The sequence below is a fragment of the Ranitomeya variabilis genome, chromosome 5, assembly GCF_051348905.1.
Source record: "Ranitomeya variabilis isolate aRanVar5 chromosome 5, aRanVar5.hap1, whole genome shotgun sequence".
Classification (NCBI taxonomy): domain Eukaryota; kingdom Metazoa; phylum Chordata; class Amphibia; order Anura; family Dendrobatidae; genus Ranitomeya; species Ranitomeya variabilis.
Window position 1 is genome coordinate 511,510,469 of NC_135236.1, and position 27,574 is coordinate 511,538,042.

The following is a 27,574-nucleotide window of genomic DNA, read 5'->3' on the forward strand; positions in this document are numbered from 1 at the left end:
GACCCGTCTTTATTTCTCACCAAGACTATAGGGGCAGCCCGACTGGAATTTGCCAAACTACATGTTGACAAGCCACAAAGCTTCTGGGAGAATATCCTATGGACAGATGAGACAAAAATGGAACTTTTTGGCAAGGCACATCAGCTCTGTGTTCACAGATGAATAAATGAAGCATATCAAGAAAAGCACACTGTCCCTACTGTGAAACATGGAGGAAGCTCTGTTATGTTCTGGGGCTGCAGGGTACAATGAAATCTCAAGAATATCAAGGGATTCTACAGAGAAATGTGCTGCCCAGTGTCAGAAAGCTTGGTCTCAGTCGCAGGTCATGGGGCTTGCAACAGGATAATGACCCAAAACACACAGCTAAAAACACCCAAGAATGGCTAAGAGGAAAACATTGGACTATTCTGAAGTGGCCTTCTATGAGCACTGACCTAAATCCTATTGAGCATCTATGGAAAGAGCTGAAACATGCCATCTGGAAAAGGCAACCTTCAACCCTGAGACAACTGGAGCAGTTTGCTCTTGAGTGGGCCAAAATACATGTAGAGAGGTGCAGAAGTCTCATTGACAGTTACAGGAATCGTTTGATTACAGCGATTGCCTCAAAAGGTTGTGCAACAAAATATTAAGTTAAGGGTACCATCATTTCTGTCCAGGCCTATTTCATGAGGTGTTTTTTTTTTTTTTTTTTAAATTCTGTGGAAGTGGAGCGCCCCCATGGGGCCGTGGGGTACTCGGTACCGGATCCTTCGGTTCATAGGGGGATGTCACGGTGGCTGACCCGGTCCGTGGCCCTGGGACGACCATCTAAAAGGGAAAGGTCTTTAAAGGGATAAAGTTTGTATTCGTGACGCCACCTGTGGTATTCGGTCAGGGTGACAGACACTGCTTTAAGGGGTCTGCTGGGGTGATGTTATGGCAGCTAGATGGTATACCTTCCCACAGGTGAAGTATATCCCCAGGGCTTCCCGGTATGTAGATGGTGGATGGTGAGAGGCGCAGAGAAGAACGAGGATACAAGGTTGTAGTCTCTATCTTTACTGAAGACTTCAGCATCCACAGTCCAGGGCACCAGATCACAGGGCAGGCAGACTCCAGCCGGTTTGGAGGCAAGTCCAGAGTCCCCTTGTCCAGGTTGAAATCAGTAGCCTTCCCTTGCGCTGCAGTGTTGTAATTCCTTACTGCCTAAGGCTTCACATAAGGTCCTCACAACTGTTGTAGATGTTATATCTCTCTCTGTCCCCCAGATAGGATAGGACAAACCCATATGACTGGTGGCTTGAGGTGGTTTATAGGGACTCTATCATGCCCCAGCTTCTAAGGGGTGCCACCGTGCCTCCTGGGTGTAGAGTGGACAGGTAATGTGAAATTAGCTCTCTTGCCGGTCTCTGGATCAAGGCATAAAGGTCGGTACTCCCTCGGTGTTCAGGGTACTGGGATTCTGCACCTCAGAAGGAGGCAGCCTGTGTAGGGCTGGTCCCCTTCTGGTATCCACTCCTTTGCTACGACTTCCTTGCATGCTCGCTGCAATACAGTTCTGCCTTCGATATCTCTTCCTAAGAGTTGCAGCTCTGAGGGCATGCACAGCTCAGTGTCCTTCTCCTTTGTTCTCTGACAGGATCCCACCCCTGCCAGGGACCAACTAACTGAGCGGAGCTCAGCCAGCAACTGACTAACTCTCCCTACAGGCGACCAGTTTTACCTATGTGGGGAGTGACCTAATAAATAGGAGCAAGAGCTCCCCTGGTGTCCTGGAGTGTGAAATGTGTTGCATGTTTGTGATACCAGGATGCAGTTATCCTTCTTTGCCTCCAAACGTAGCATCACTCTCCCCGAGAGGAAATCAATACCACTGCGACGACCAGGACCGTGGGGCGCCGCAGAAGCATGGTTGAAAAGCAACGTCTGACTTTCATTTGTTCATTTTCATAGATCTTTTATTTATTACTTTTGTCAGAGTCAAGTTATTACTGTGACCATTGTGGGTTTTTCTGTCATTAAACGAGGGGTACCAACAATTTTGACCACGTGTGTATGTCCTTGTGTGTTACATCAATAACCTTCATGTGGCAGAGCTGCGTACACTTTACCAGGCACAATTTAGTTATTTGACTTACTTACATAGCACCATCTAAATTCTCTATCACTATGTCTTTGGCGTGTAGGAGGAAACCGGAGAACCCAGAGGAAACCCATTCAGAATATAGATGTTGTCCTTGGTGGGATTTGAGCCCAGGACCCCAGCGCTGCAAAACAGTGCTAACCACTGAGCCACCATGCTGCCCAGCAAATACACTGCACCCTGTGCGTATGGTGTCTGGTCCTGGGCTTCTTCATAATTACAAAGAGACGATATAATATCAGAAACAAATGAAAAAGGTCAATTCAGACACAGTGTAAAGAAGTATTTATTAAATTGCCAGCCAATAACGGGGTTGTCAGGGTTAGAAAAATATTAGGCGCTAGGCACATCTGGATCATTGCTCAATCTGGGAAGATCAACTTGCTTATTTTGTAGTTATACCTCCTTTCGGATAACCTCAATTGTACAACATTTTATTAAAATTCAAATTACAAAGCCATACAGGTTTGTCAGCTTAGGAAGAGGAGTGCAGAGAGTAACTTAAGTGTAACTTATAAAGTCCAACTATTCACAGCACATGCTTAAAGGGAATCTGTCACCAGGTTTGCGCTACCCCATCTGTGAGTAGCTTAATGTAAGGGCAGAGACCCTGATTCCAACATGTCTCATTTACTGAGCTACATGCTGTCATTTTGACAAAATCACTGTTTATCTGCACCAGGTCTAGCAGTTCTCTGAATGCTGAGCTCTGTATAACCCCGCCCACACTATTGTTTGGTAGCTGTCTGCGTATATTGTAGTTGAACAGAAAGCTGCCAATCAGTGATGGGGTGGGGTTACACAGAGCTTATTTATATGCCTGACTACCTGGCAGTAGGTATACTAGTTCTCTAGTGATAATCTCCTGCTGATAAAACGGATTTTAGTGAAACTACACTAAGCAGCCGAATAAGTAACACATCACTGGAATCAGGGTCTCTACATGATGCTGCTCTCAGATTAGTGACAAAAACCTAGTGACAGATTCCTTTTAAAATTATTTGCAAATGTTAACATTACATGGCGTGTCCTATTTCATGATGCAGAGGATTATATAGCAGAACACACAGTATTATGTTTGGTGTTTGGTTACATGATAGTTTCTGCTTACGTCACATTAAACCAGCGGCATCCATATATATGTTATTTTTTTAGCAATCAGAGATCCAATGATTTCTATTCGTGCACCATAGTAAATCTGCGGAGATGATCGTTGGAGTAGCTTAGCTGCTGTGTGTGCAATTTCCTAATGATGTCCTCCGGAATAGTTCTTGCACAGGTATTCTCACCAGGTAGCTGGAAGGTACGTAGCCCTTTTGTCCTTTCACTTCTACCAAGCTCCACTCTGGACTTCCATTCTTATCATGTGGCTCCAATACAGTCACTGGCTCCCCCTCGGTAATACTGACCTCATACTGGCTGCGAGCTGTAAATGAGTACCCTGCAACAATCTGAGGAGCATGAAATAACAATTAATATTTGGTGATATTGGATATTATGGAGAACTGAGAAAACCATACTTGTGTTACTACATGTAGATGTGGTTGGAAAATAATATATTACTATCAATTATCTTACCTTGTAATTGGGTTTAGTCATTTAATAAAAAACAAAACACTTTTTGACTAGTTTTAAATGTCATAAAAGTATATTTTTATAGTGTTTTTCCATATTAGATATTTTTTTCAATACTCTCAGTAATTATTTTGGGGTTTTTTTAGCTTAAAAACAATGGATTCTCACCTCCTGACACCATTCCAGTGACATTTCCAGAGCGTGACATGATGTCTCATGTGCCAGCTACAACCAATGAGCAGCTGCTTTTAGCGGCAGCCATTACTATTTCGTCAGAGCGGAATTGCACCGATACAGGAAGGGAGTATCCATTGTTTTTTTTATTTTAATAGTGGTCCTGAATTGATTAAGCTGGGGATGTGCAGTAGTGGACAACCCATGTAAGAATTGATATCTCTTCTTTAGAACAGACTATTAGTATGAGATCAGTGGGGATCTGATACCCGGGACCCCTAAAGTCAGAGGACATCTACTCCAGATGCAGCAGGATAGAAGCAAAGTGAAGGCGAAACACATAGTGCTGACTATTTCATACTAGTGAATTTAAACCAGGGCCACAATTTTACCCCACCAGTCCTGCCAAAGGAGTAAATAAACTAAAAAAAAGAACACACAAAATCAACCACAATTTTTTTTTAAAGTAAATTTTTATAATTGTTTGTGAGCATCCAGTGGTAAACTTCAGCATTTATACTCCAAAATAGGTCATGTAGTGCCAGGTCTATGTGCTGCCGAGAGCGAACATCTTTTGGGCAATCTAAAAGATTATTAAATCCTACTAACGAGTGTTTTTCTCACTTGGATGATCGGCCGCCTGTATGGTTATCATGAAACAAGCATTCCTTGGATCACTCATTCACAATCATGCAGTTTAAGATTATGATGGTACCAAGAAGATTATCTGTCATTCAAATATGAAAACACTCACGACAATGGGAAGATAGCACGAATGTGCTTTGTGTGCATGACTCAGCTTATCGCCCCTTCTATGTACAGTACATCACACGTGGTACAGTAAAAATAGGAATATAGGTAATGAATAGCCTTAATAAAATCTGTTTCCAAATTTGTGAAGTAGCAACTATAAAAGGAAGCAAGTATTTATTGTAAAAACAAGGCACAAAACAACAGGCTGAGCAACAAAATGACCTCAAATACATTTCTTAAGTACATAACACTCCTTATGACTGTCTCCAGTCATCAGCAAAAACCTTTTACCTATCGTACAAAAAAAGAACCGATAACCTCAAGTACAAGGGCAGACACCGATCACCACAAGTACAAGGGCAGACACCGATCACCACAAGTACAAGGGCAGACACCGATCACCACAAGTACAAGGGCAGACACCGATCACCACAAGTACAAGGGCAGACACCGATCACCACAAGTACAAGGGCAGACACCGATCACCACAAGTACAAGGGCAGACACCGATCACCACAAGTACAAGGGCAGACACCGATCACCACAAGTACAAGGGCAGACACCGATCACCACAAGTACAAGGGCAGACACCGATCACCACAAGTACAAGGGCAGACACCGATCACCACAAGTACAAGGGCAGACACCGATCACCACAAGTACAAGGGCAGACACCAATCACCACAAGTACAAGGGCAGACACCGATCACCACAAGTACAAGGGAGTACACCGATCACCACAAATACAAGGGCAGACACCGATCACCACAAATACAAGGGCAGACACCAATCACCACAAGTACAAGGGCAGACACCGACCACCACAAGTACAAGGGCAGATACCGATCACCACAAGTACAAGGGCAGACACCGATCACCACAAGTACAAGGGCAGACACCGATCACCACAAGTACAAGGGCAGACACCGATCACCACAAGTACAAGGGCAGACACCGATCACCACAAGTACAAGGGAGTACACCGATCACCACAAATACAAGGGCAGACACCGATCACCACAAATACAAGGGCAGACACCGATCACCACAAGTACAAGGGCAGACACCAATCACCACAAGTACAAGGGCAGACACCAATCACCACAAGTACAAGGGCAGATACCGATCACCACAAGTACAAGGGCAGACACCGATCACCACAAGTACAAGGGAGTACACCGATCACCACAAGTACAAGGGCAGACACCGATCACCACAAGTACAAGGGCAGACACCGATCACCACAAATACAAGGGCAGACACCGATCACCAGTAGTACAAGGGCAGACACCGATCACCACAAGCAGGGGTGGATTAAGGGTAGCCAGGGCCCCGGACTGTTCAGACACTGTGGGCCCCCCCGGTCATGTGACGGGGGTCATGTGACGGGGTCATGTTATACCTGAACCAGATTATTCCAGAAAAATGGCCGGGCCCTACTCTACTGTAATATATACAGCCCAGTATGGACAAAAGAGGATACGATCTCCTCCACACGCTCATAGCAATGTGTAAAGCGTATCAAAGACAACAGATATCGTATCACCAACCTATAACAAGGACACTCCTGCAAACATAGATAAATACCATAGAAAACAGAGTACACGTCCAAACCTTTGTTGTAAAAAGGATATAAAAATACTTTTTATTGAACACAATTCATATATATGTAACAACAGAGTAACAAAAAAAATAAATAACGATTCAATAAGGGAAAATTGGAAACACTGAAAAGGCAGTGATAGCCCAGAGGTACAGCTGCAATTATTTCATATGTAAAGTGCAAAGTAGTGCATCACAGACCCAAGGTAAGAGAGGAACAGCGGGTGCCTATCATAAACCCTATAGTAGGGCCAACGTCAAGATAGCAAGCATGTATCGTGCACTAGATGCCACCACCCACATCCTCCGATCTTACCCATCGTGCAGAGTACCAGGGATCACTGTCCACACCCCAACGCGCGTTTCGCGTTAGGCTTCGTCAGGGGGCAGTGCTGTATAGTGTGTCAGACCAGTTTATATAGGGTCAGAGATCCTCCTTCATGTGCCACAAATTGCGGCGCATGTCCGACGTCGGTCGCACCGGGAACTGCATCACCCACTGCGCCCATCATGGCGCCGCGCTCCATACTGACGTCGCACCGACGTCAGTGGAACGCAGACGTCACTAGCGGGCGCCGCAGCGATGCCCCAGGATACAGACCGCGGCCGACATGCGCACTGTGGATACTAGTAGGACACCTCCCATAATAACGTAATTGCGTCGCATGTCCGACGTCGGCCGCACCCGGATAAACACCGCCAAAGGCGTCCACCATGGCGCCGCGCCCCACACAACGCTGGACCGACGTCAGTGGAACGCAGATGTCACTAACGGGCGCCGAGGCGATGCTCCAGGATGCAGACCGCGACCGGCATGCGCACTGAGGAGGCCAATAAAGTACCTCCCATAAAGACGTGACCAAGAGGTAAGTAACGCCCAGCAAACAAGACCAGCCTCTAGCGAGAGTAAATGACCAAGGGGAAAAAAGGAAGAAGAAAGTGCATAACTGAACAACACAATATCCGATTGACATGTTTAAGCCATAATGAAAAAACATAAGTCCCATAGAAATAATATATATAAATATATACAAATGCATATATACATGTACGAATAAATATATGTGCACACAAAACAAAATATATGATAATGCCATAAAGACAGACATTACCAAAACTGGTATAGATAAAGCAGCACGAGACAGAAGTGAGAAAGTGCATCACATAGTGCAAATTAGGGCTTTTATCAGTCCCCTAAATCATTAAATAGAACACAAGTGACATCCATAAATACAGATAATAAATATAAAGTGCAATATGTGATAGAACAATGAGAAAATATAAAATAATCCCCGTGAATCATCACAACAGGCAACGATGGAGGGCCTCCCTGGGATCCAATCCTAGAACTTCACACGTTTTTTTCCTTATCCAGAGGATTCATGATATTCACACATACTCAATACAAGACAAGAAGCTGATAAAAAAATAATATACAAAATTAATAAAAGAAAGACAATTAGTATGACACAACTAACAAACACGAAAAATAAAAACCAATCTGGAACTGGTACACTATAAGAAGGAACTAAAACTCAATTGTTCATTTAGCCCATATGGGGCCATAGTATTCAGCAGACTGATCCACCTGCATTCGCATTGAGCCAATTTCTTTTTCAGATCACCCCCCCTGATGCCAGCACACACTTTATCAATGCCCCAGACCCTCAAATACTTCGGGTTGCATTGATGATGAGGGCAGTACGACCTTCGTGGTTTACTACGCGGTATGTACTTGCAAGTTGATATATGTGGGCTTAACATCAAGAGAATTGCGGGTTCGTGTACGTGAGCATATAAGAGACATTATAGGTGCTAAGGACGTCGAGGATGTGGACAATTTAAAGCCAATACCGAAACATTTTCGCCTTCATCATCAATGCAACCCGAAGTATTTGAGGGTCTAGGGCATTGATAAAGTGCGTGCTGGCATCAGGGGGGGTGATCTGAAAAAGAAATTGGCTCAATGCGAATGCAGGTGGATCAGTCTGCTGAATACTATGGCCCCATATGGGCTAAATGAACAATTGAGTTTTAGTTCCTTCTTATAGTGTACCAGTTCCAGATTGGTTTTTATTTTTCGTGTTTGTTAGTTGTGTCATACTAATTGTCTTTCTTTTATTAATTTTGTATATTATTTTTTTATCAGCTTCTTGTCTTGTATTGAGTATGTGTGAATATCATGAATCCTCTGGATAAGGAAAAAAACGTGTGAAGTTCTAGGATTGGATCCCAGGGAGGCCCTCCATCGTTGCCTGTTGTGATGATTCACGGGGATTATTTTATATTTTCTCATTGTTCTATCACATATTGCACTTTATATTTATTATCTGTATTTATGGATGTCACTTGTGTTCTATTTAATGATTTAGGGGACTGATAAAAGCCCTAATTTGCACTATGTGATGCACTTTCTCACTTCTGTCTTGTGCTGCTTTATCTATACCAGTTTTGGTAATGTCTGTCTTTATGGCATTATCATATATTTTGTTTTGTGTGCACATATATTTATTCGTACATGTATATATGCATTTGTATATATTTATATATATTATTTCTATGGGACTTATGTTTTTTCATTATGGCTTAAACATGTCAATCGGATATTGTGTTGTTCACAGTTATGCACTTTCTTCTTCCTTTTTTCCCCTTGGTCATTTACTCTCACTAGAGGCTGGTCTTGTTTGCTGGGCGTTACTTACCTCTTGGTCACGTCTTTATGGGAGGTACTTTATTGGCCTCCACAGTGCGCATGCCGGTCACGGTCTGCATCCTGGAGCATCGCCTTGGCGCCCGTTAGTGACGTCTGCGTTCCACTGACGTCGGTCCGGCGTTGTGTGGGGCGCGGCGCCATGGTGGACGCCTTTGGCGGTGTTTATCCGGGTGCGGCCGACGTCGGACATGCGACGCAATTACGTTATTATGGGAGGTGTCCTACTAGTATCCACAGTGCGCATGTCGGCCGCGGTCTGTATCCTGGGGCATCGCTGCGGCGCCCGCTAGGGACGTCTGCGTTCCACTGACGTCGGTGCGACGTCAGTATGGAGCGCGGCGCCATGATGGGCGCAGTGGGTGATGCAGTTCCCGGTGCGACCGACGTCGGACATGCGCCGCAATTTGTGGCACATGAAGGAGGATCTCTGACCCTATATAAACTGGTCTGACACACTATACAGCACTTCCCCCTGACGAAGCCTAACGCGAAACGCGCGTTGGGGTGTGGACAGTGATCCCTGGTACTCTGCACGATGGGTAAGATCGGAGGATGTGGGTGGTGGTATCTAGTGCACGATACATGCTTGCTATCTTGACGTTGGCCCTACTATAGGGTTTATGATAGGCACCCGCTGTTCCTCTCTTACCTTGGGTCTGTGATGCACTACTTTGCACTTTACATATGAAATAATTGCAGCTATACCTCTGGGCTATCACTGCCTTTTCAGTGTTTCCAATTTTCCCTTATTGAATCGTTATTTATTTTTTTTGTTACTCTGTTGTTACATATATATGAATTGTGTTCAATAAAAAGTATTTTTATATCCTTTTTACAACAAAGGTTTGGACGTGTACTCTGTTTTCTATGGTATTTACCTACTCTACTGTAACCTATTAAATATTTGTTAAAATATGCAATACAATTTAGGTATATTTTGACCAATATCACAAACAAGGAACAAATACCACCGAACCATGACCAGACCACAAATTACAACCACAGTGATCGAATAATATCACATACAAGGAACACCGCACCAAGTCAAGAACACATATTACCACCACTTGGTGACCAAACAGCACATACAAGGGACAAATACCACAACACCATTTCCAGACCACATATTACCACCACATAGTCACTGAATACTACAATACTGATCAGTAAAAAAAACAAAAAAACAAAACACAATACTATCACCATAAGTGCCAGTATTCACAGGAGATCTGTACTTAGTATGCAGTGTCTGTGTAGAGGTAATACAGAGATCACTGGTGGTATTATACACAGGAGCTCTGTATATAATGTATAGGTAATACAGTGATCACTGGTGACATTATACACAGGAGCTCTGTATATAGTATACAGTGTATAGTGTCAGTGTATAGGCAACACTGACTCACCAGTGATGTCTCTAGGTGAAGTCCTTCATCTTTCATCCAGCACAGACCGCCATCATTTCTTCCAGCCAGGACTCATTTCTGCAGGAAATAACACAGTTATCTCGAGCTCCGCTTGCAGAACACATTACTTAATTTTTCACAACTTCTACATTACACCACATGAAAAAAAAAAGGCGACAGTGTCACTCTACACAGTAACGGACCCCCCCCCCCCATTTAAAACAGTATACTCAAAAAATAAAATAAATACATCACTGCAGTAATAATATCCCTTAATTAGCCCCTATGGTAATAATATTCCCCATCCTGGCCCCGTTTATTTAATTCCTGGCTCCAGCCATATGTTCTCCCATCCTGCCCTCATGAGTATCCATTCTACCCCATATGATCTCCCCATCCTGCCCCATCTGTCTCCATCCTGCCCCATGATCCAATCCTGCCCCATGTCTTTCATTCTGCCCCGTCTCTCCAATTATGCCCCGTATCTACATTCTGCCCATGCCTCCAGTCCTGCCCCCAGTGTGTCCAGCAATCTGCCCCAGTATGTCCACCATATTGCCCCACTGTCCAGCAATCTGCCCGTGTCCAGCATTGCCCCCAGACAGTGTGTCCAGCAATCTGCCCCAGTGTCTGACTCCAGCATATTGCCCCCAGTGTGTCAAGCAATCTGCCCCAGTGTGTCCAGCATTGCACCCGACAGTGTGTCCAGCAATCTGCCCCAGTGTCTCCAGCATTGCCCCAGTGTCTCCAGCTATCATCTGCCCCAGTGTGTCCTCCAGCATTGCCCCCAGTGTGTCCAGCAATCTGCCCCAGTGTCTCCTCCAGCATTGCCACCAGTGTGTCCAGCAATCTGCCCCAGTGTCTCCAGCATTGCCCCAGTGTGTCCAGCAATCATCTGCCCCAGTGTGTCCTCCAGCATTGCCCCCAGTGTGTCCATAGTATATACATCACATAGCACTCAGCCGTATTCTAGGCTAGTGTGAGCGCCGACTAAGGGTATGTTTCCACGTTCAGTAAATGCTGTGGATTCGATGCTGCGTAGAGCCACAGCGTCCAATCTGCAGCGTCCAGCATAGTGGAGGGGATTTCAAGAAATCCCGTCTCCACTATGTGTGTACAGATGCCCACGGGTTCCCTGCGTATACGCACGTGCGGTGCGCCTTTATAGACATCAGTATGTCTATCTTGTGGAGACGATCAGTCTCAGCAAGATAAATATCACAGTCTAATTTATAGGGTACAGTGATTCCACACGGTTCAGTGAACACATCTGGAATCACCGCGTGTACAAAAGTCGGCAGCGCGGACATGTGCTGTGTCCAAAGCGCTGCCTAAGGCCATGTGCACACGCTGCGGATTCCGTTGCGGAATTTTCCACAGCGGATTTGATTAAAGGGAACCGGTCACCTGAATTTGGCGGGACCAGTTTTGGGTCATATGGGCGGGGTTTTCGGGTGTTTGATTCACCCTTTCCTCACCCGCTGGCTGCATGCTGGTCGCGATATTGGATTGAAGTTCATTCTCTGTCCTCCGGAGTACACGCCAGCGCAAGGCAATATTGCCTAGCACTGGCGTGTACTCCGGAGGACAGAGAATGAACTTCAATCCAATATTGCGTCCAGCATGCAGCCAGCGGGTAAGGAAAGGGTGAATCAAACACCCAAAAACCCCGCCCATATGACCCAAAACTGGTCCCGCCAAATTCAGGTGACAGGTTCCCTTTAAATCCGCAGTGCAAAAAGTACTGCAGATTTATCGCGGTTTTTTGTGCTGTTTCCACAGCGGTTTTAGACACCTGCGGATTTTTAATATGGAGCAGCTGCCAAACCGCTGCGGATTCCGCACAAAGAATTGACATGCTGCGGAAAATAAACCGCAGCGTTTCCGCGCGTTTTTTTCCGCAGCATGTGCACAGCGATTTTTGTTTTCCATAGGTTTACATTGTACTGTAAACGCATGGAAAACTGCTGCGGATCCGCGTCAAAAACCGCAACGTGTGCACATACCCCAATCCTGAACGTGTGCACATACCCTAATCCTGAACGTGTGCACATACCCTAAGAGCCTTTATTCCCCCTGCAAGATACAGTGCGTGTGATACGTATGATAGATATCTATACACAGTGTGTGGTGATGTGACATATCTCTGGAAGGTGAGCCTATTCTTCAGCTATAAAGCCGGATGCACAGTGTCCTACTGACCCCCTGCAGAGAAGGATGAGGCTGCTGTGTCCCATCTGCCCCCTGACAGGACTCAGCAGCTCCAGTCTGAACGTTTTTCAGAGCAGTTTGGAGAGACACCTGTGGGAATCTTCAGAGAGCGCTGCTGTGTCCTGAGGGGCAGAGTGGCTAGGCTTCTCTGCAGGAGGTGGGGGAGGGGGTCACCAGCACAGACTGCGCTGTGCTCTTATCTCCATCTATAGACAGGGGTCAGGACATAGTAATCCTCAGTGAGCGGCTCCTGTGCTGATAGTATGGACAGCGGCCAGCTCACCGATGATGCGTCTGCTGCAGGGACTGGACTGCTGCAGCCTGTCCTCACACCGTCCATACACCTCACCAGTGTCACCAGCACATGCATTGCTCACACACTCACCGGGGGCTGCGCTGCTCACTGACTGTGGAGAGAGAATGCTGCACGGAGCCCGCGCTCAGCAGGGAGCAGGGATTGGACGGTGGAGTCCCGCCCTCCTGTGGCTCAGCACTGGCTGCTTCAGCACAGCCATCTGTCACAGTGACGCTCCTCCTCCTCCCTCCTCACATCGCTGCGGCTTATGAAACTGACGGGGGGGGGGGCCCATAAACCAGTAAGGGACGAGTATAATAATGCCCTGACGGCGGCGGCCAATCTGTGCGGTAGCCCAGGGCCCCCCCACACCACTGGGCCCTGGGCTACCGCCCAGATTGACCCTCTTATAATCCGCCCCTGACCACAAGTACAAGGGAGTACACCGATCACCACAAGTACAGGGGCAGACACCGATCACCACAAGTACAGGGGCAGACACCGATCACCACAACAAATACAAGGGCAGACACCGATCACCACAAGGGCAGACACCGATCACCACAAGTACAAGGGCAGACAACGATCACCACAACAAATACAAGGGCAGACACCGATCACCACAAGTACAAGGGCAGACACCCATCACCACAAGTACAAGGGCAGACACCCATCACCACAAGTACAAGGGCAGACACCCATCACCAGAAGTACAAGGGCCGACTGTTGTGGATTCTGTTTTTGGGCTCCCTCTGGTGGTTACAGCTGGTACTGGGTGACTTTGGTGGGTTGCGGTCTCTGGTTTCCACCTGTCCATCAGAGGCTGGGTGTTTCCTATTTAACCTGGCTTTCCTGTCATTCCCTTGCCGGCTATCAATGTATCAGTTTGTCTCTGTTACCTTTGCTACCTGCTCCTAGGCCTTCAAGACAAGCTAAGTCTGGATTTCCCTGTTTCATGTTTGCTTTCATGTTTTTAGTCCAGCTTGCAGATATGTAATTCTCTGCTGCTGGTTGCTCTAGTGGGCTGAAATTACCACTCATGTACCATGAGTTGGCACATGAGTTCAAGTAATTTCAGGATGGTATTTTGAAGGGTTTTAAGCTGACCGCGCAGTTCACCTTTTGTATCCTCTGCTATCTAGCTTAAGCGGGCCTCATTTTGCTGAATCTGTTTTCATAACTACGTTTGTGCCTTCCTCTCATTTCACCGTCATTATATGTGGGGGGCTGCTATTTCTGTGGGAATATTTCTCTGGAGGCAAGATAGGTCTGTGATTCTTCTGATAGGGGTAGCTAGATCTCCGGCTGGCGCGAGACGTCTAGAGTCCCCCCAGGAACGTTCCCCGGCTGCTGTTAGTTGAGTGTTGAGGTTCAGGATCGCGGTCAGCTCAGGTTCCATCACCCTAGAGCTCGTCCTGTTTCTGCCCGTGTTATGTGTTTAATTCCCTGCCATTGGGAACATGACAGCCGACACCGATCACCACAAGTACAAGGGAGTACACCGATCACCACAAGTACAGGGGCAGACACCAATCACCACAAGTACAGGGGCAGACACCGATCACCACAACAAATACAAGGGCAGACACCGATCACCACAAGTACAAGGGCAGACACCGATCACCACAACAAATACAAGGGCAGACACCGATCACCACAAGTACAAGAGCAGACACCGATCACCACAAGTACAAGGGCAGACACCCATCACCACAAGTACAAGGGCATACACCGATCACCACAAGTACAAGGGCAGACACCGATCACCACAAGTACAAGGGCCGACACCGATCACCACAAGTACAAGGGAGTACACCGATCACCACAAGTACAGGGGCAGACACCGATCACCACAAGTACAGGGGCAGACACCGATCACCACAACAAATACAAGGGCAGACACCGATCACCACAAGTACAAGGGCAGACACCGATCACCACAACAAATACAAGGGCAGACACCGATCACCACAAGTACAAGAGCAGACACCGATCACCACAAGTACAAGGGCAGAAACCCATCACCACAAGTACAAGGGCAGACACCCATCACCAGAAGTACAATGGCGTACACCGATCACCACAACAAATACAAGGGCAGACACGATCACCACAAGTACAAGGGCAGACACCGATCACCACAAGTACAAGGGCAGACACCCATCACCACAAGTACAAGGGCAGACACCGATCACCACAAGTACAAGGGCAGACACCGATCACCACAAGTACAAGGGCAGACACCGATCACCACAAGTACAAGGGCAGACACCCATCACCAGAAGTACAATGGCGTACACCGATCACCACAACAAATACAAGGGCAGACACGATCACCACAAGTACAAGGGCAGACACCGATCACCACAAGTACAAGGGCAGACACCCATCACCACAAGTACAAGGGCAGACACCGATCACCACAAGTACAAGGGCAGACACCGATCACCACAAGTACAAGGGCAGACACCGATCACCACAAGTACAAGGGCAGACACCGATCACCACAAGTACAAGGGCAGACACCGATCACCACAAGTACAAGGGCAGACACCGATCACCACAAGTACAAGGGCAGACACCGATCACCACAAGTACAGGGGCAGACACCGATCACCACAAGTACAGGGGCAGACACCGATCACCACAACAAATACAAGGGCAGACACCGATCACCACAAGTACAAGGGCAGACACCGATCACCACAACAAATACAAGGGCAGAAACCCATCACCACAAGTACAAGGGCAGACACCCATCACCAGAAGTACAATGGCGTACACCGATCACCACAACAAATACAAGGGCAGACACCCATCACCACAAGTACAAGGGCAGACACCGATCACCACAAGTACAAGGGCAGACACCGATCACCACAAGTACAAGGGCAGACACCGATCACCACAAGTACAAGGGCAGACACCGATCACCACAAGTACAAGGGCAGACACCGATCACCACAAGTACAAGGGCAGACACCGATCACCACAAGTACAAGGGCAGACACCCATCACCACAAGTACAAGGACAGACACCGATCACCACAAGTACAATGGCGTACACCAATGTTAAAACGTTATTTTATTGTTGACCATTAAAAATAAGAGGAGTAAAAATAAAAAAGACATTCAGAATGGAAGATAGGAAGCGGGTCTACGTGTTTCGAGCAACCACTCAGTCCTAATAGTTGCCAATAAAATAATGTTTTAACATAACTAAATTCCTGTGAATGCTAAATTTACCTCTTTGCTGCAATAATAGAAGAATATACCTCCCAACGTTTACATATAGGGAGAGGGATATGTATTGTGGCATTTACACAGTAATTGTCCCCATATTGAAGTCCCTTTGAATTTTTACCCATTCCAATACCCCTTTCAAGCCTTATTAGAGTATGGTGCCCTCAAAATGCCCTTACACACAGGGGTGATACCTCAAAGTGAATTTCCCCCACAGTATCCCACACACATACAGTATGATGACACGACACTACCCTCAACAAATTAGATGCCCTCACAATGTCTTACAGTGCCTCCCATAAATTACAATGCTGTCACAGTGCCCCCAACATTATCTCATATCTCTAGTGACCCCCAACAAAGTATAATGCTCCCAATTGCCACTCAACACAATATTATGCCCCCATCACAGTATGATTCCTCTAAAGTGCCCCTACACATAATATGATGATCCCATAGTTCCCAACTCACAGTACAATGGCCCCCACTGCCCAACACATAATTTAATGGCACTACACAGTATGATGGCCCATACAGTCTCCTCACACAGAATGATGTATTGCACAGTCCCTCCACACAGTAGGATGCCCACCACAGTATGATGGCCTTCACACTCCCCCACACACAAACAATATGATGTCCCCACAGTCTCTCCCCACACATTATGATAGCCCCCACAACCCTCCGGCCAGTATAATAGCCCCCAAACAGTATGATGACCCTCACTCTGCAGAGTAGGATAGCTCTCCCACACAGAATGATTGCCCCTCCGCTAATGACATCATAGTGCCTGCTGCACTAAGACTGACACGACTCTCTGGCCACCACTGGATTCAACTATACCTGTATATATATTATATTATATATATATATATATATATATTATATTAGATATAATATATATAATATAAATACACATACAGACACTGTTGAAATTGAGACATCGGGCAGGGGTCTTGCAGCACTTCCAATCACTTAATATTAAGTGATTATTATTAATTATCTTGTTACAATCGGTTGATATATATTAGGTATCAAAAGAAGAATTAGTTCTTGAAGCTGATTTATTGGATGCAATAAAAAGGCTAAGCAGAAACCAACTACTGATCAACTACATGTTTGTATATTGGTGGTCTTTTCATACCCAGACATCAATTCTGATGAGCATAGAATGATTGGTAATAGCTTGTTCTGTGTGCATGAATATCATTGCTCCTGGTAGTATATGTCCTGGACCGACTAAACGGAGCGGTTTTCTCCAAGTCTGTAATTAATTGCCTATTGGAGTAGATGGATTCATAACATAAAGGGCCTGGAATAGTGTATGGCTGACTGGGAATCAGACTGCTGGTGCTTGTCTTGTATAGCACACACAGACAATACAGCCAAGGTAGCAGAAGTCTATGGACTATCATCCAGCTGTATTTAGATCTGGATTTGCCTTGGCCCACATGCTGTACACTTTACATCCACTGGGTGGCCACATATAAACATATGTAGCAAATACATCTTATGTGAATTATAAAATCAAGGGGGTTTTTTGTTTGTTCTGTTTCAGGCTGGTAATCTGGCACCACATATTTTAGAATATGTTGCAATAAAAAGTAAAATTAAAGAAAGGTACACCTGTACACCTAGCTTCAGACATAATGGATGTTACCAAAGGTAAGGGTTAACCATGGAAAATATCCTCTCGACATATCTGACATTAGTAGACTCCGCTCACCTGGAAGGCAGTACTGATATCCGGGACTGGTAAGGACGTTGGATATGGGCACACGGGCGCTCCAATGGAGTGTCTCCTTGTTTCTGACGTCTTCACTGTCAATAGGGAACTTTGCGTGCATCTTGGACTTTGGGAACGTGCAGGACTGTGTGCTTCTTGGTAAGGCTGTAGTTTGCTGCACAGAACGTAACCCCTTGATCCTGTTGTAAAAAAAATGAAATTGCCCTAATAAAAGTCTGAGCGGATATTTGTTCTAAATAGATATTATTGGCATTAATAACTGCATAAATACCCTGTATGTAGCCCCTTTTCTCATGTACAGCACAATGGAATTAATGGTGCTATATAAATAAATAATAATAATAATAATAAATAACAGCAACAGAAAAACAATAAAACAAACATAGTACAGAACTAAACATGCGCCTGTGGTCATTTACCTGTGCAAAATTTTGAGGCAAAATTAAGTACAGCTTAAAATACTTTACTACGGTACTTGCAGGGGCCGACACGTCATTGGTATTGGGGTCCAAGAGGTCGGGGTGCCCAATTCCACCCCCAAAGCAGCAATGAGCTTGGGTCATAGCAGAACTATTGGACTGCAAAGACCCCATATTCTGTTCTTACACAGGGGCCCTTTTCTGTGTGTGTCTGCCAGTGAGTACTTGGTACAGCGACAGCCATACTTTTTAGGCCGAGATTGGTATTGCAGCCTAGCCATGGTCAGTACTATTACATTCTATATGCAATGGAGTTTACCAGCTGCACAGGCGCTCGGCCATGCAACTAGAAAGGTAGCTCTGATCAGTGAGAACTAGTAGCACACTAGGGGTGTACTTACTTCTTAGAGAAGATTCTAGCTAGAGTACAGTATGCGCGGAATGGCAGCCATACCGATTTGTGCAGTAATAAAAACTCTGCGTGCCTCTGTAATTCTCCCATAATATTTTGCAATAAATTGACAATTTTTTCTATTTTCCTTGTTAAAGGGGTTTGTCTCTACATAATCAGTGCTGGTTAGTCAGTATCAGACCGACACGCCCCCATCTGGCAACACCCGATTGCCAATTTTTCTTTTTTCCTCTTCTAGGAGGAATAACTGGGGAACGGCACAATGTAGGACCCTAAGATAAGATGCTTCAGGATTATTATGTCATGGATAGGCCTGTCAGTAAGGATGACACGTACGCTTCTCTTGATGGCAATCTTAGACATTGTGATGGTGAACAAAAGGCGTGTTTATGCCTATATACCTATTCATACCAACTGCAATATAAAGCAGATTTTTATTTTTAGAAGTGCTGATATTTCATAATTCACCTATCCGAGATGACAAATCAGGAGCTTGCGGATTGTCTTCATGGACCATGAAAAATGACAGTCGAAATGTCAGTGGGCCATGATGACACCCTTGTCACACGCAGTACTTGTGCTGACCTTTATTGAAATCATTGGCTTATTAATCAAAGCCTAGAGCCAGATCTGCTTGACCTTCTCGTGTGAGCTCTTTGTGTCATCTGACAGGTATCTATCCGAGTTCGGTGTCTATTAACGGCAGTATAAAAATATACTTGAAAAGAGCGGTCAGATGAGGAATAATGGTGGGACAAATATAAAGACACATCCGCTCCTTTCCTCTCCATTGTGAAAGTTCACATTAGATAGGATTTACTTTAACCACGTCAAGACTGAATGCTTAGGGCAAAGACACCAATTCAGCTTTAGGAATGACATATCCTAAAAGTAGCTTTGTTCTTCATCAAGTGTGATGCCTCCTTTTTGTTTTATACACAGTAAAGTGAAACATTTTCCAATTAGGGGTTGTTCGTGTTTAATACAGAAACAATAGGAGTCATTTGTGAAAATCAGATCCAGAAATAGTGTTTGTGAAATGACCAGCGCTAGTTAATAGACTCATGGGAAGGAAGAGGACTATATATCTGGTGCCAGCTATTGGATGTAGCAATCCTAAGAGTCAATATCGGTCTTTTCACAAGCCTTGCCATATGACTTAGGATAAGAAGCCAAACCGGAAACTCCATGTGCAGACACGTGTTTCGGGGTTTTGCCCCTCCTCAGTGCAAAGCGGAAGATCTGTAGAGACACATCATGCACAATGTGCAGGTGTCTAATACATTATGCAAAGTATGACAGAGTGGTCCATAATGGACCTGAGCCCTGCTGAAGTTCTTAGGCCAGTGGAGTCCCTGATGTGGCAGACAATTTTTAACATGTAACATATAAATTAAATTACTAAAAACAAATTATAATCTAGGAACCTCAATTATGGATACGTTCGCGATAGGAACCTCCTTCACAAATTCCTGCATTATTTTTTCTAGCAAAGGGACAAATACCATGACATGACAGAAACAATGTTTTAGTCCGTGGGGCACATCAAGTGCTGTTTGTGACTGTTACGCTATGGATCAGAAAATAAACAAATTCTAGGTAAATTAATCTTCCCTGTTTACACAAATAAATTTGCTCAAAAATGGGGAAACAGCCCATGTATAATTGTGATTACTACTTTGATAACAGATTATTAAAAGGGAAATAAATAAAAACAAAGTCAAACTCTAAAAAATAAAATGAATAGTAGATTTTGTTTGGAGATCCCCTTCTTCTACATCCTGAAATATTATTTATCTATGTCAGGTCTCCCCTGTGTGTTCTTCCAGTTCATGGCACTATAGTCTTTGAAAAGACTCATTATCTACAAACTAGATGGAGGCCCGATGCTATCTCATCGGGAGGGTGGTAATGTCATGATGGGGCAGGCTTTACAGCGTTGAGAATCTCTCCCCCCATGTGCTCACCCACCTATCCACTCTCCCTTTCCCCATGTGCTGACTTCTCCCGTCTGTGCTCTCTTCTTTGACCTGTCTACCCCATGTCCTATCCTCCTTTTCTGCTGTCTCTCTCCTTCCTGTGCTGTGTTCTCCCCTCATGTGCTGTCCCGTTTGAGCCGTCTCCCCCCTGTGCTCTGTCTCTCTCACCCCTGTGCACTTTCTCTCTCCCCCATCTGCTGTCTTCTCCTCTCATGTCATCTCTTCTTTGACCTGTGTACCCCATGTGCTCTCCCACTTGTGAGCTCTCTCTCTCGCTCTCTCCACCACTGTGCTGTCTCCTTCCCTCATGTTCATTTTCATTGGCCTACTTTTTAGGAGGAGCCATGTTGGCGTTGATATTTGCTTTTTAAAGGGGTTTTCCCACGAACGAAAGTTCATTTTAAAGGGAACCTGTCACCACGTTTTTGGAAGATGGGATAAAAATAGCGTTAAATAGGGGCAGAGGTGGGCGTTACATTAGTGTGTGTGTTATGCGTTTATTACCCACCTAAGTTGCCGAAATAACTTTGCAAAGTCTCCGTTTTCGCCTGTCAATCAGGCTGGTCAGGTCGCATGGGCGTTGTCTTCCCCCAGATTTGGCGTAGTTTTCCGTTGGTGGCGTAGTGGTGTGCGCATGCCCAAAGTCCGGAATCCTCTTCCAGGGGATTTAAAATAGCGCGGTGTTCGTTATTGCATTGGTGATCGGTGGGCGCGGCCATCTTCCTTTGGCCGCGCGTGCGCAGAAGCGGCGCTCTGCTGGCCGCGGCTTCAGGAAAATGGCCGCCGCGATATCCATCTGCGCACGCGCGGCATCCCGCGGCCATTTTCCTGAAGCCGCGGCCAGCAGAGCGCCGCTTCTGCGCACGCACGGCCAAAGGAAGATGGCCGCGCCCACCGATCACCAATGCAATAACGAACACCGCGCTATTTTAAATCCCCTGGAAGAGGATTCCGGACTTTGGGCATGCGCACACCACTACGCCACCAACGGAAAACTACGCCAAATCTGGGTGAAGACACCACGCCCATGTGACCTGACCAGCCTGATTGACAGGCGAAAACGGAGACTTTGCAAAGTTATTTCGGCAACTTAGGTGGGTAATAAACGCATAACACACACACTAATGTAACGCCCACCTCTGCCCCTATTTAACGCTATTTTTATCCCATCTTCCAAAAACGTGGTGACAGGTTCCCTTTAAAATTTGTCTGTGTCTGACCATGTACAGAACATACCACAGCTCCTGGGCAGGGGAGGAAGCAAAAGTCATTACTGACATTAATTACAGCAGGAGATTGCAGAGGATACATTTTGTGAGGTAAAATATCATTTAAAAACAGTCAGTGAAATATTTTACCTGACAAAATGAATCCTCTGTGATCCCCTGCTGTATTGTCAGTATTGTCTTTTGCTTCCTCCCCTGCCCAGAAGATGTGGTATGCTCTGTACATGGTCAGACACAGATAATTTTTAAAATGAACTTTCCTTCGTGGGAAAACCCCTTTAAAAAAGCAAATGCATGGCAGCCAACTGGCCTAATCTCATAGTATGACTATGACCAATAGGCTGAAAGCCAGCACGTTGCAATACACATATATTTAGCCATGTAGATTAATACTAGGCAGTGACCACACATCCCCCATGGATGATAGGTGTGAGTAGTTGCTCAACAGTGTTTTGCCTCCATCTATTATCACTGGGGCCTGCACCATCCTACAGTATATTGGTACTTTGACCAAGTATTGGTAAGTATGCCTTCATTTATTCTGGTTTTTTTTTTTTTAAACTAAGTACATCCTCTTTGCATTCTAAAGGTTCTGTTAATCAAATGCCCTTGATTAATTGTTCATCAGCAAGTGTGACCACCTCTATAAAAGCCTAAGTTTTGGCAGTTTGCTTTTTGTGACTATTTAAAATGTGTCAGCACAATGCTAAGAAAAGACATCAGCTGTTGCTGTCAATCAGTCTGGGAAGAGTTATAAGGCCATTTCCAAACCCTTTGGAGTCCATCATTTACAGTAAAAATGAATATTTGCAAGTCAAAAACATTCAAGACAGTTGACAATCTTCCCAGGAGTGGACGTTGTAGTAAATTTATCTCAAGGGCAAATTGTGCAATAGTCTAGTTGCAGCTCATACTCCAAAGGTCTCAGTTATCAAGTTAAATGTTCAAGACATTGTAAATGTCACGCTGTGACTGTATGTAATTAGGGAAAGGGGCCCTGCACCATCCATAGATTTGAGGCCTTAACTATCCCTGCTTCCAAAGATGCCTCTAAAGGTGAGGAGGTTTGGTCCACCAGCCTTACTGTTCTCCTGGTAGGCCTGGGACAGATATGTTGGTGTATAAACACGTAAGTCAAACTGGTAACAAAAAACAACTTGCATACAAAAACACTCACCAAAGGTAGAGAGGAATATAGGAAAGGATAGTACAAACCAAATAGGAATTGGATAACGGAGAAAGCATACATCCCGTTCTATTGTTCCCGGACTTCTTGGTGACTGTATCATTTGCAGTAGGAGGACACACATTATTTGTAGAATTATTAGACTGTATATGATGACAAACAACTTCAGATACACTTTAAACTCTTTATTTGACTGTACCTCCAGTGTCAACCAGCCATCTGTTTTTATTTCCGCTGACGTCTGCAAATTGGATGACAGCCACCACGTCACCACGACTGAGTGTGAGTTCCATTTCACGGGTGCTTTTCACAGCGCTCATCACCTGGTAAAGCTTATTAGGACTATAACTTTTCAATAGTTGCTGAATTTGACGTTCAATGACTGGAATGTGCTCCTAATACAGGGGAAGCAGAAATAGTGCAACTTAAAATAGTTACCATTTTTTATTCTTATTAAAGTTAGTATAATAAAAAGACATTAAAGTAATAATCAGACATGAAAATAGTTAGTAGGATAATTAATCCCAGAACACATCAGTTATTAAGGATTTTAGTTGCAGTATTTTTTCACAAAATAAATCTATTCATATAAAGTGGTGTTTCGTTGTTCAGCAGTTGAATGAATGCTAGAAAAGGTGTCCTTTTGGCCAAATCAAAAATGCAGTCAGCGACACTTTTCTATATGATTGTATGCAAAGAACCCAGTACAGTATAATTTCTAGTATATTTTTACTTCAATGGAAGATGTATGAAAGTGTATAGTCATATAATCAATTACATTAGGAGGTCCTCCTGGTTATCTCTAATATAACGTTCAACTGCGGCACAAAGCTAGCCTTAAAGGGGTTTTCCAGGTTTGCGGTTCAAGTCTACAACGTGGACAGTGTGCGCTGTGAGGATTCTCTGGCAACAGGAGCAGCGGGTCATGTGACCTCAAGCATGCACTTTGCATGCTTCCAACCACATTTCGACAAGAAGTGCACAACCTCACTCAATTAACTTGAATTAAGCAAGGCTACGCCTATCTAGTCGACACGTGACTGCATGTATGCAAAGTTCATATTTTCGGTCCCATGCACATCCACTGCCGATGCCTGCGAATCATGACAGCGTGCACACTGAGCACTGTGAGGATTTACCTGTCTACAGTGACAGAGTGACTGTAGACTTGAACCCCAAGCCCACACAGCCCTTTTAAAGGGGTATTTCTATCTGCACAGATGAAGGTTTTGCAATTTACTGCTTATTATAATTTGAAGGAGATAACAGTGCACGCCAACGATCAAGCAGTGCTTACAAGCTTAATAGAAAGAGCTCTGTGCATGTTTGGCCCCATTGCTAGATAGCAGTGGTCATCAGTCACAAAGTCAATGAGCTATATACAAAAGAAAAGTGTTAAATTCACAAGAACAGCTACAAATTTTTAAATGCTTTATTTTACAAAAAATGTCCAAAGATACAGCTGTGTGAGGATAGGAGTAACCTTGTATATACAGTATATATATATATATACACATATTTATTTTAGATAGATATTGGATGGATAGATAGATAGATAGATAGATAGATAGATAGATAGATAGATAGATAGATAGATAGATAGAGACATTCACACCAAATATAGAAAGAATTGTGTGATTGTCCCATGTATCGCCTCCTTCATAATCCTTAGTTGCTGTGGTGGCTATTGATTATGGCATATAAGGAAAGAATTAGAGATTTCTCTAACATGCGGGTTTCTGTTGTTATGGCCAAGTATCACCACCACCGAGCTCCCATTGTTGATTGCATAAGTACAGCTTTGGTAGACTTGAGCACCGCATGTCAGAGGACAGGCTCAAATAGCATGGTCAGTCAGTCTAGCTTGGGTCATAAGTGAGCATCATGACTTTTTTCGCTAGAATTTTGACAAGTGTCAGGTTGGTGCCATTATACTGATTAAAATGATACCTTGGTCGATGAAATCCGTCTTATGGTTGGTGTTTAATCTTTATATTCTATGTAAATACTGAAAAAAAAAAAACCCTTCTGCATGCAGCGCCAGCCGTGACACCTGAGCTGCAGCATAATTGCATGAGTACTGTGTTTATAATTAATGTGCTTGAAGTTATCCTGATATTAAAAAAAAAATAATAATAATCCTTTTGAAAATACTGCCCGCCGCACCTGTGCAGTAGCAGCCATCAGTGTATATAGAGATGATCCAATAGCAGCTTTTGTGCAGGCACCATCTTGGAAGAGGATTTTTTGTTCTCTAACAAGATGGCGCCTGGGCAATAGCATCTATCGGATCACCTCTACATACACCGATAGCTGCTACTGCGGGCGCCATTTTCAAATGGATTTTTTTTTTTTTTTTAATATCAGTGTGGAGATCAGACTGAAAGAATCCATTGTGTCTTTCTCCTGAGACATCTGGCTTATATCAGGAAACTTAAGCAAAGTTGACATTTCCTTTTATGGACGCATTCCTTCTTGATATTGTAACCTTTTACCTACATACCAGAAACTGTACCTTATCTCTAGTATAGACTGTTTTTGTAAAAGGATGTGAAATATGAGCGCTTGTGCGCATGTCTGTAAATGAATAACTCTTTTCTATATAAAGGAGGGGTAGAGCCCAGTGAGTCAGACGTGCTCCTGGGCTTCCCCTGTATATGATCACACAACCTTTTGTGCTGCGTGTCATTTTACTCGGATCCCTACCTCTAGTAAGCCAGGGACTGAGAAGGACTTAACATTTCTTTGGTGCACCGAACAGGGACCCGAGGTGAGAGTATTTGCTCGAGATTTACCTGCGGATACGGACAACGGAGATCTGGGATAATGGACGGCAAATGAACTGAAAAACCTGGCCAGGTAAGAGACATTATTAGTTCTCTTTTATCTGCCCTGTATTATCCGAAAGATCTCTATGAGCCGTGTCACGCTGGGTTAGTCTAGTAGTGAGTAGATACCTATAAAACTCGGGTTACCATATTGTATAGATTTATGAGTCCTGTCCCTGGCAGTGTGTGAACAGTGTGAAGGTTGTGGTATGTTGTGAAAGAAGAGCAAAAGTGCGTAGAAAAATAAGCCGAAATAGTTGGGGTATAAGCCTTATACACGGAAGTCAGCCTAACTGGGTCATGTGGTTGCGTCCTTCTGGGAGACCTCCACCCATGCTTGACTCTCATTAAGTGCTTAACCTCCTTCATTTCTGGATAAGGTTTGATAGAATGAGCCCAGGACGCGGTTTCATGAGCCTGGGACAAGTATGCTAACTGACACAGAAAGTTTTGTGATCTGTATGGTGTTGCTGGGTCTGTTTGCGTGTATAATAGCACTTAAGTACGTTCTGCACGTTAGGAAGAACGGAGCAGACAAGCCTTTCAATATTTTAGCTCCCTAGGAGAGAAGGCAACGAGACATCACCATAGAGTAAGTGATTGTCCAAACGTCACCTGGGGTAGAAATAGCTAATATTGAAAAAGAAAAATGGGAAATAAACAGACAAAAACCGTCTTAGGACAAGTGGAAGCAGCAGATATCATACAGGAAAGATGTGGAAAGACAGTCAGAAGTCAGATTAGAAGGGTAAGAGAAAAATTGGGAATTTCAGAAGCACTTATGTTCAGTACAGAATGGGAAAAACTGAGTAAAGAACGAGGTGGAATTATCAAAGACAATGGGTGGGAAGAAATCATACATTGTATGATAGAGGTCTCAAAAACAGCTAAAGAGGAGAATTGGAAGTGCGATCCAGACACTTCCAAATGGATCATGGGGAAGGGAAAAAGTTGTGACATAATCCCGCCACCTTACCTAGATCCAAAAGCCCAATCATTTGTACCATCTGGAAGAGCAGAAGGAGGAAAACAATTTCCAGCCTTGTATCCCAATCTTGGTGGGGTAGGAGGATGGGAATGTTCACACTGTGGACAACAAAATCCAGATTGGAGAAATGATTGCCTAGCCTGTGGTACACCTAGATATGGCGCTGTACTTGCCCCTGTTAGGGTAGTACCAAGACCCTTTAGGGAACCTGGTGCTGACGGGGTAATGGGAACTAGATATCATCAGACCCGACAGTATTTTCCATGGTCTCCAGCCGAGGGTATGTCCCTCCTGCATAATGCGCCTGATCCCACTCAATATCCTATCCGATTTGCACAATACATACAACAAATCATGCAGACTCATGCTGGGGTCTGGGCGGACGGGGAAGAATTATGTAGAATGAAAATGTCCCCCGGACTTTTTCAGGAATTATTGACACACCTACAGCCCAATAGACCAGTGGCAGAAGGGGGTGCCTTACAGACAGAAGCATCAGGTACCCAGTTCACAGAGGCATTAATAATTTTCATGAGAGGAAAACAGAGGGAAAGGGGGTCTACAGGTGTGATTATGCAGAAATTTGGGCAAAGTATTGAAGAATATAGTCAAGAACTAGAAAATAGCTTTAGGGATGAAGGATTGGATTTGACTGATGCTTCAGTAAGGAGACTTTTTACAAAACAATT

The 27,574-nt window shown here is 44.6% G+C and overlaps 1 protein-coding gene across 6 annotated transcripts in view; it reads right to left on the reverse strand.

The window, feature by feature from the left end:
- Nucleotides 1-2,396: 2,396 nt before the first annotated feature.
- The window catches only part of ARHGEF37 (Rho guanine nucleotide exchange factor 37), a 172,807-nt gene continuing 147,629 nt past the window's right edge, over nt 2,397-27,574 (reverse strand). For all 6 annotated transcript variants that reach the window (XM_077265751.1, XM_077265756.1, XM_077265757.1 and 3 more), the window contains 3 exons: nt 23,269-23,464; nt 17,827-18,026; nt 2,397-3,579 (listed from right to left, as the gene is read on the reverse strand). In XM_077265751.1, the coding sequence (XP_077121866.1) occupies nt 3,352-3,579; nt 17,827-18,026; nt 23,269-23,464 (624 nt within the window). In that variant the 3' untranslated portion in view covers nt 2,397-3,351. The remainder of the gene's footprint in view (nt 3,580-17,826; nt 18,027-23,268; nt 23,465-27,574) is intronic.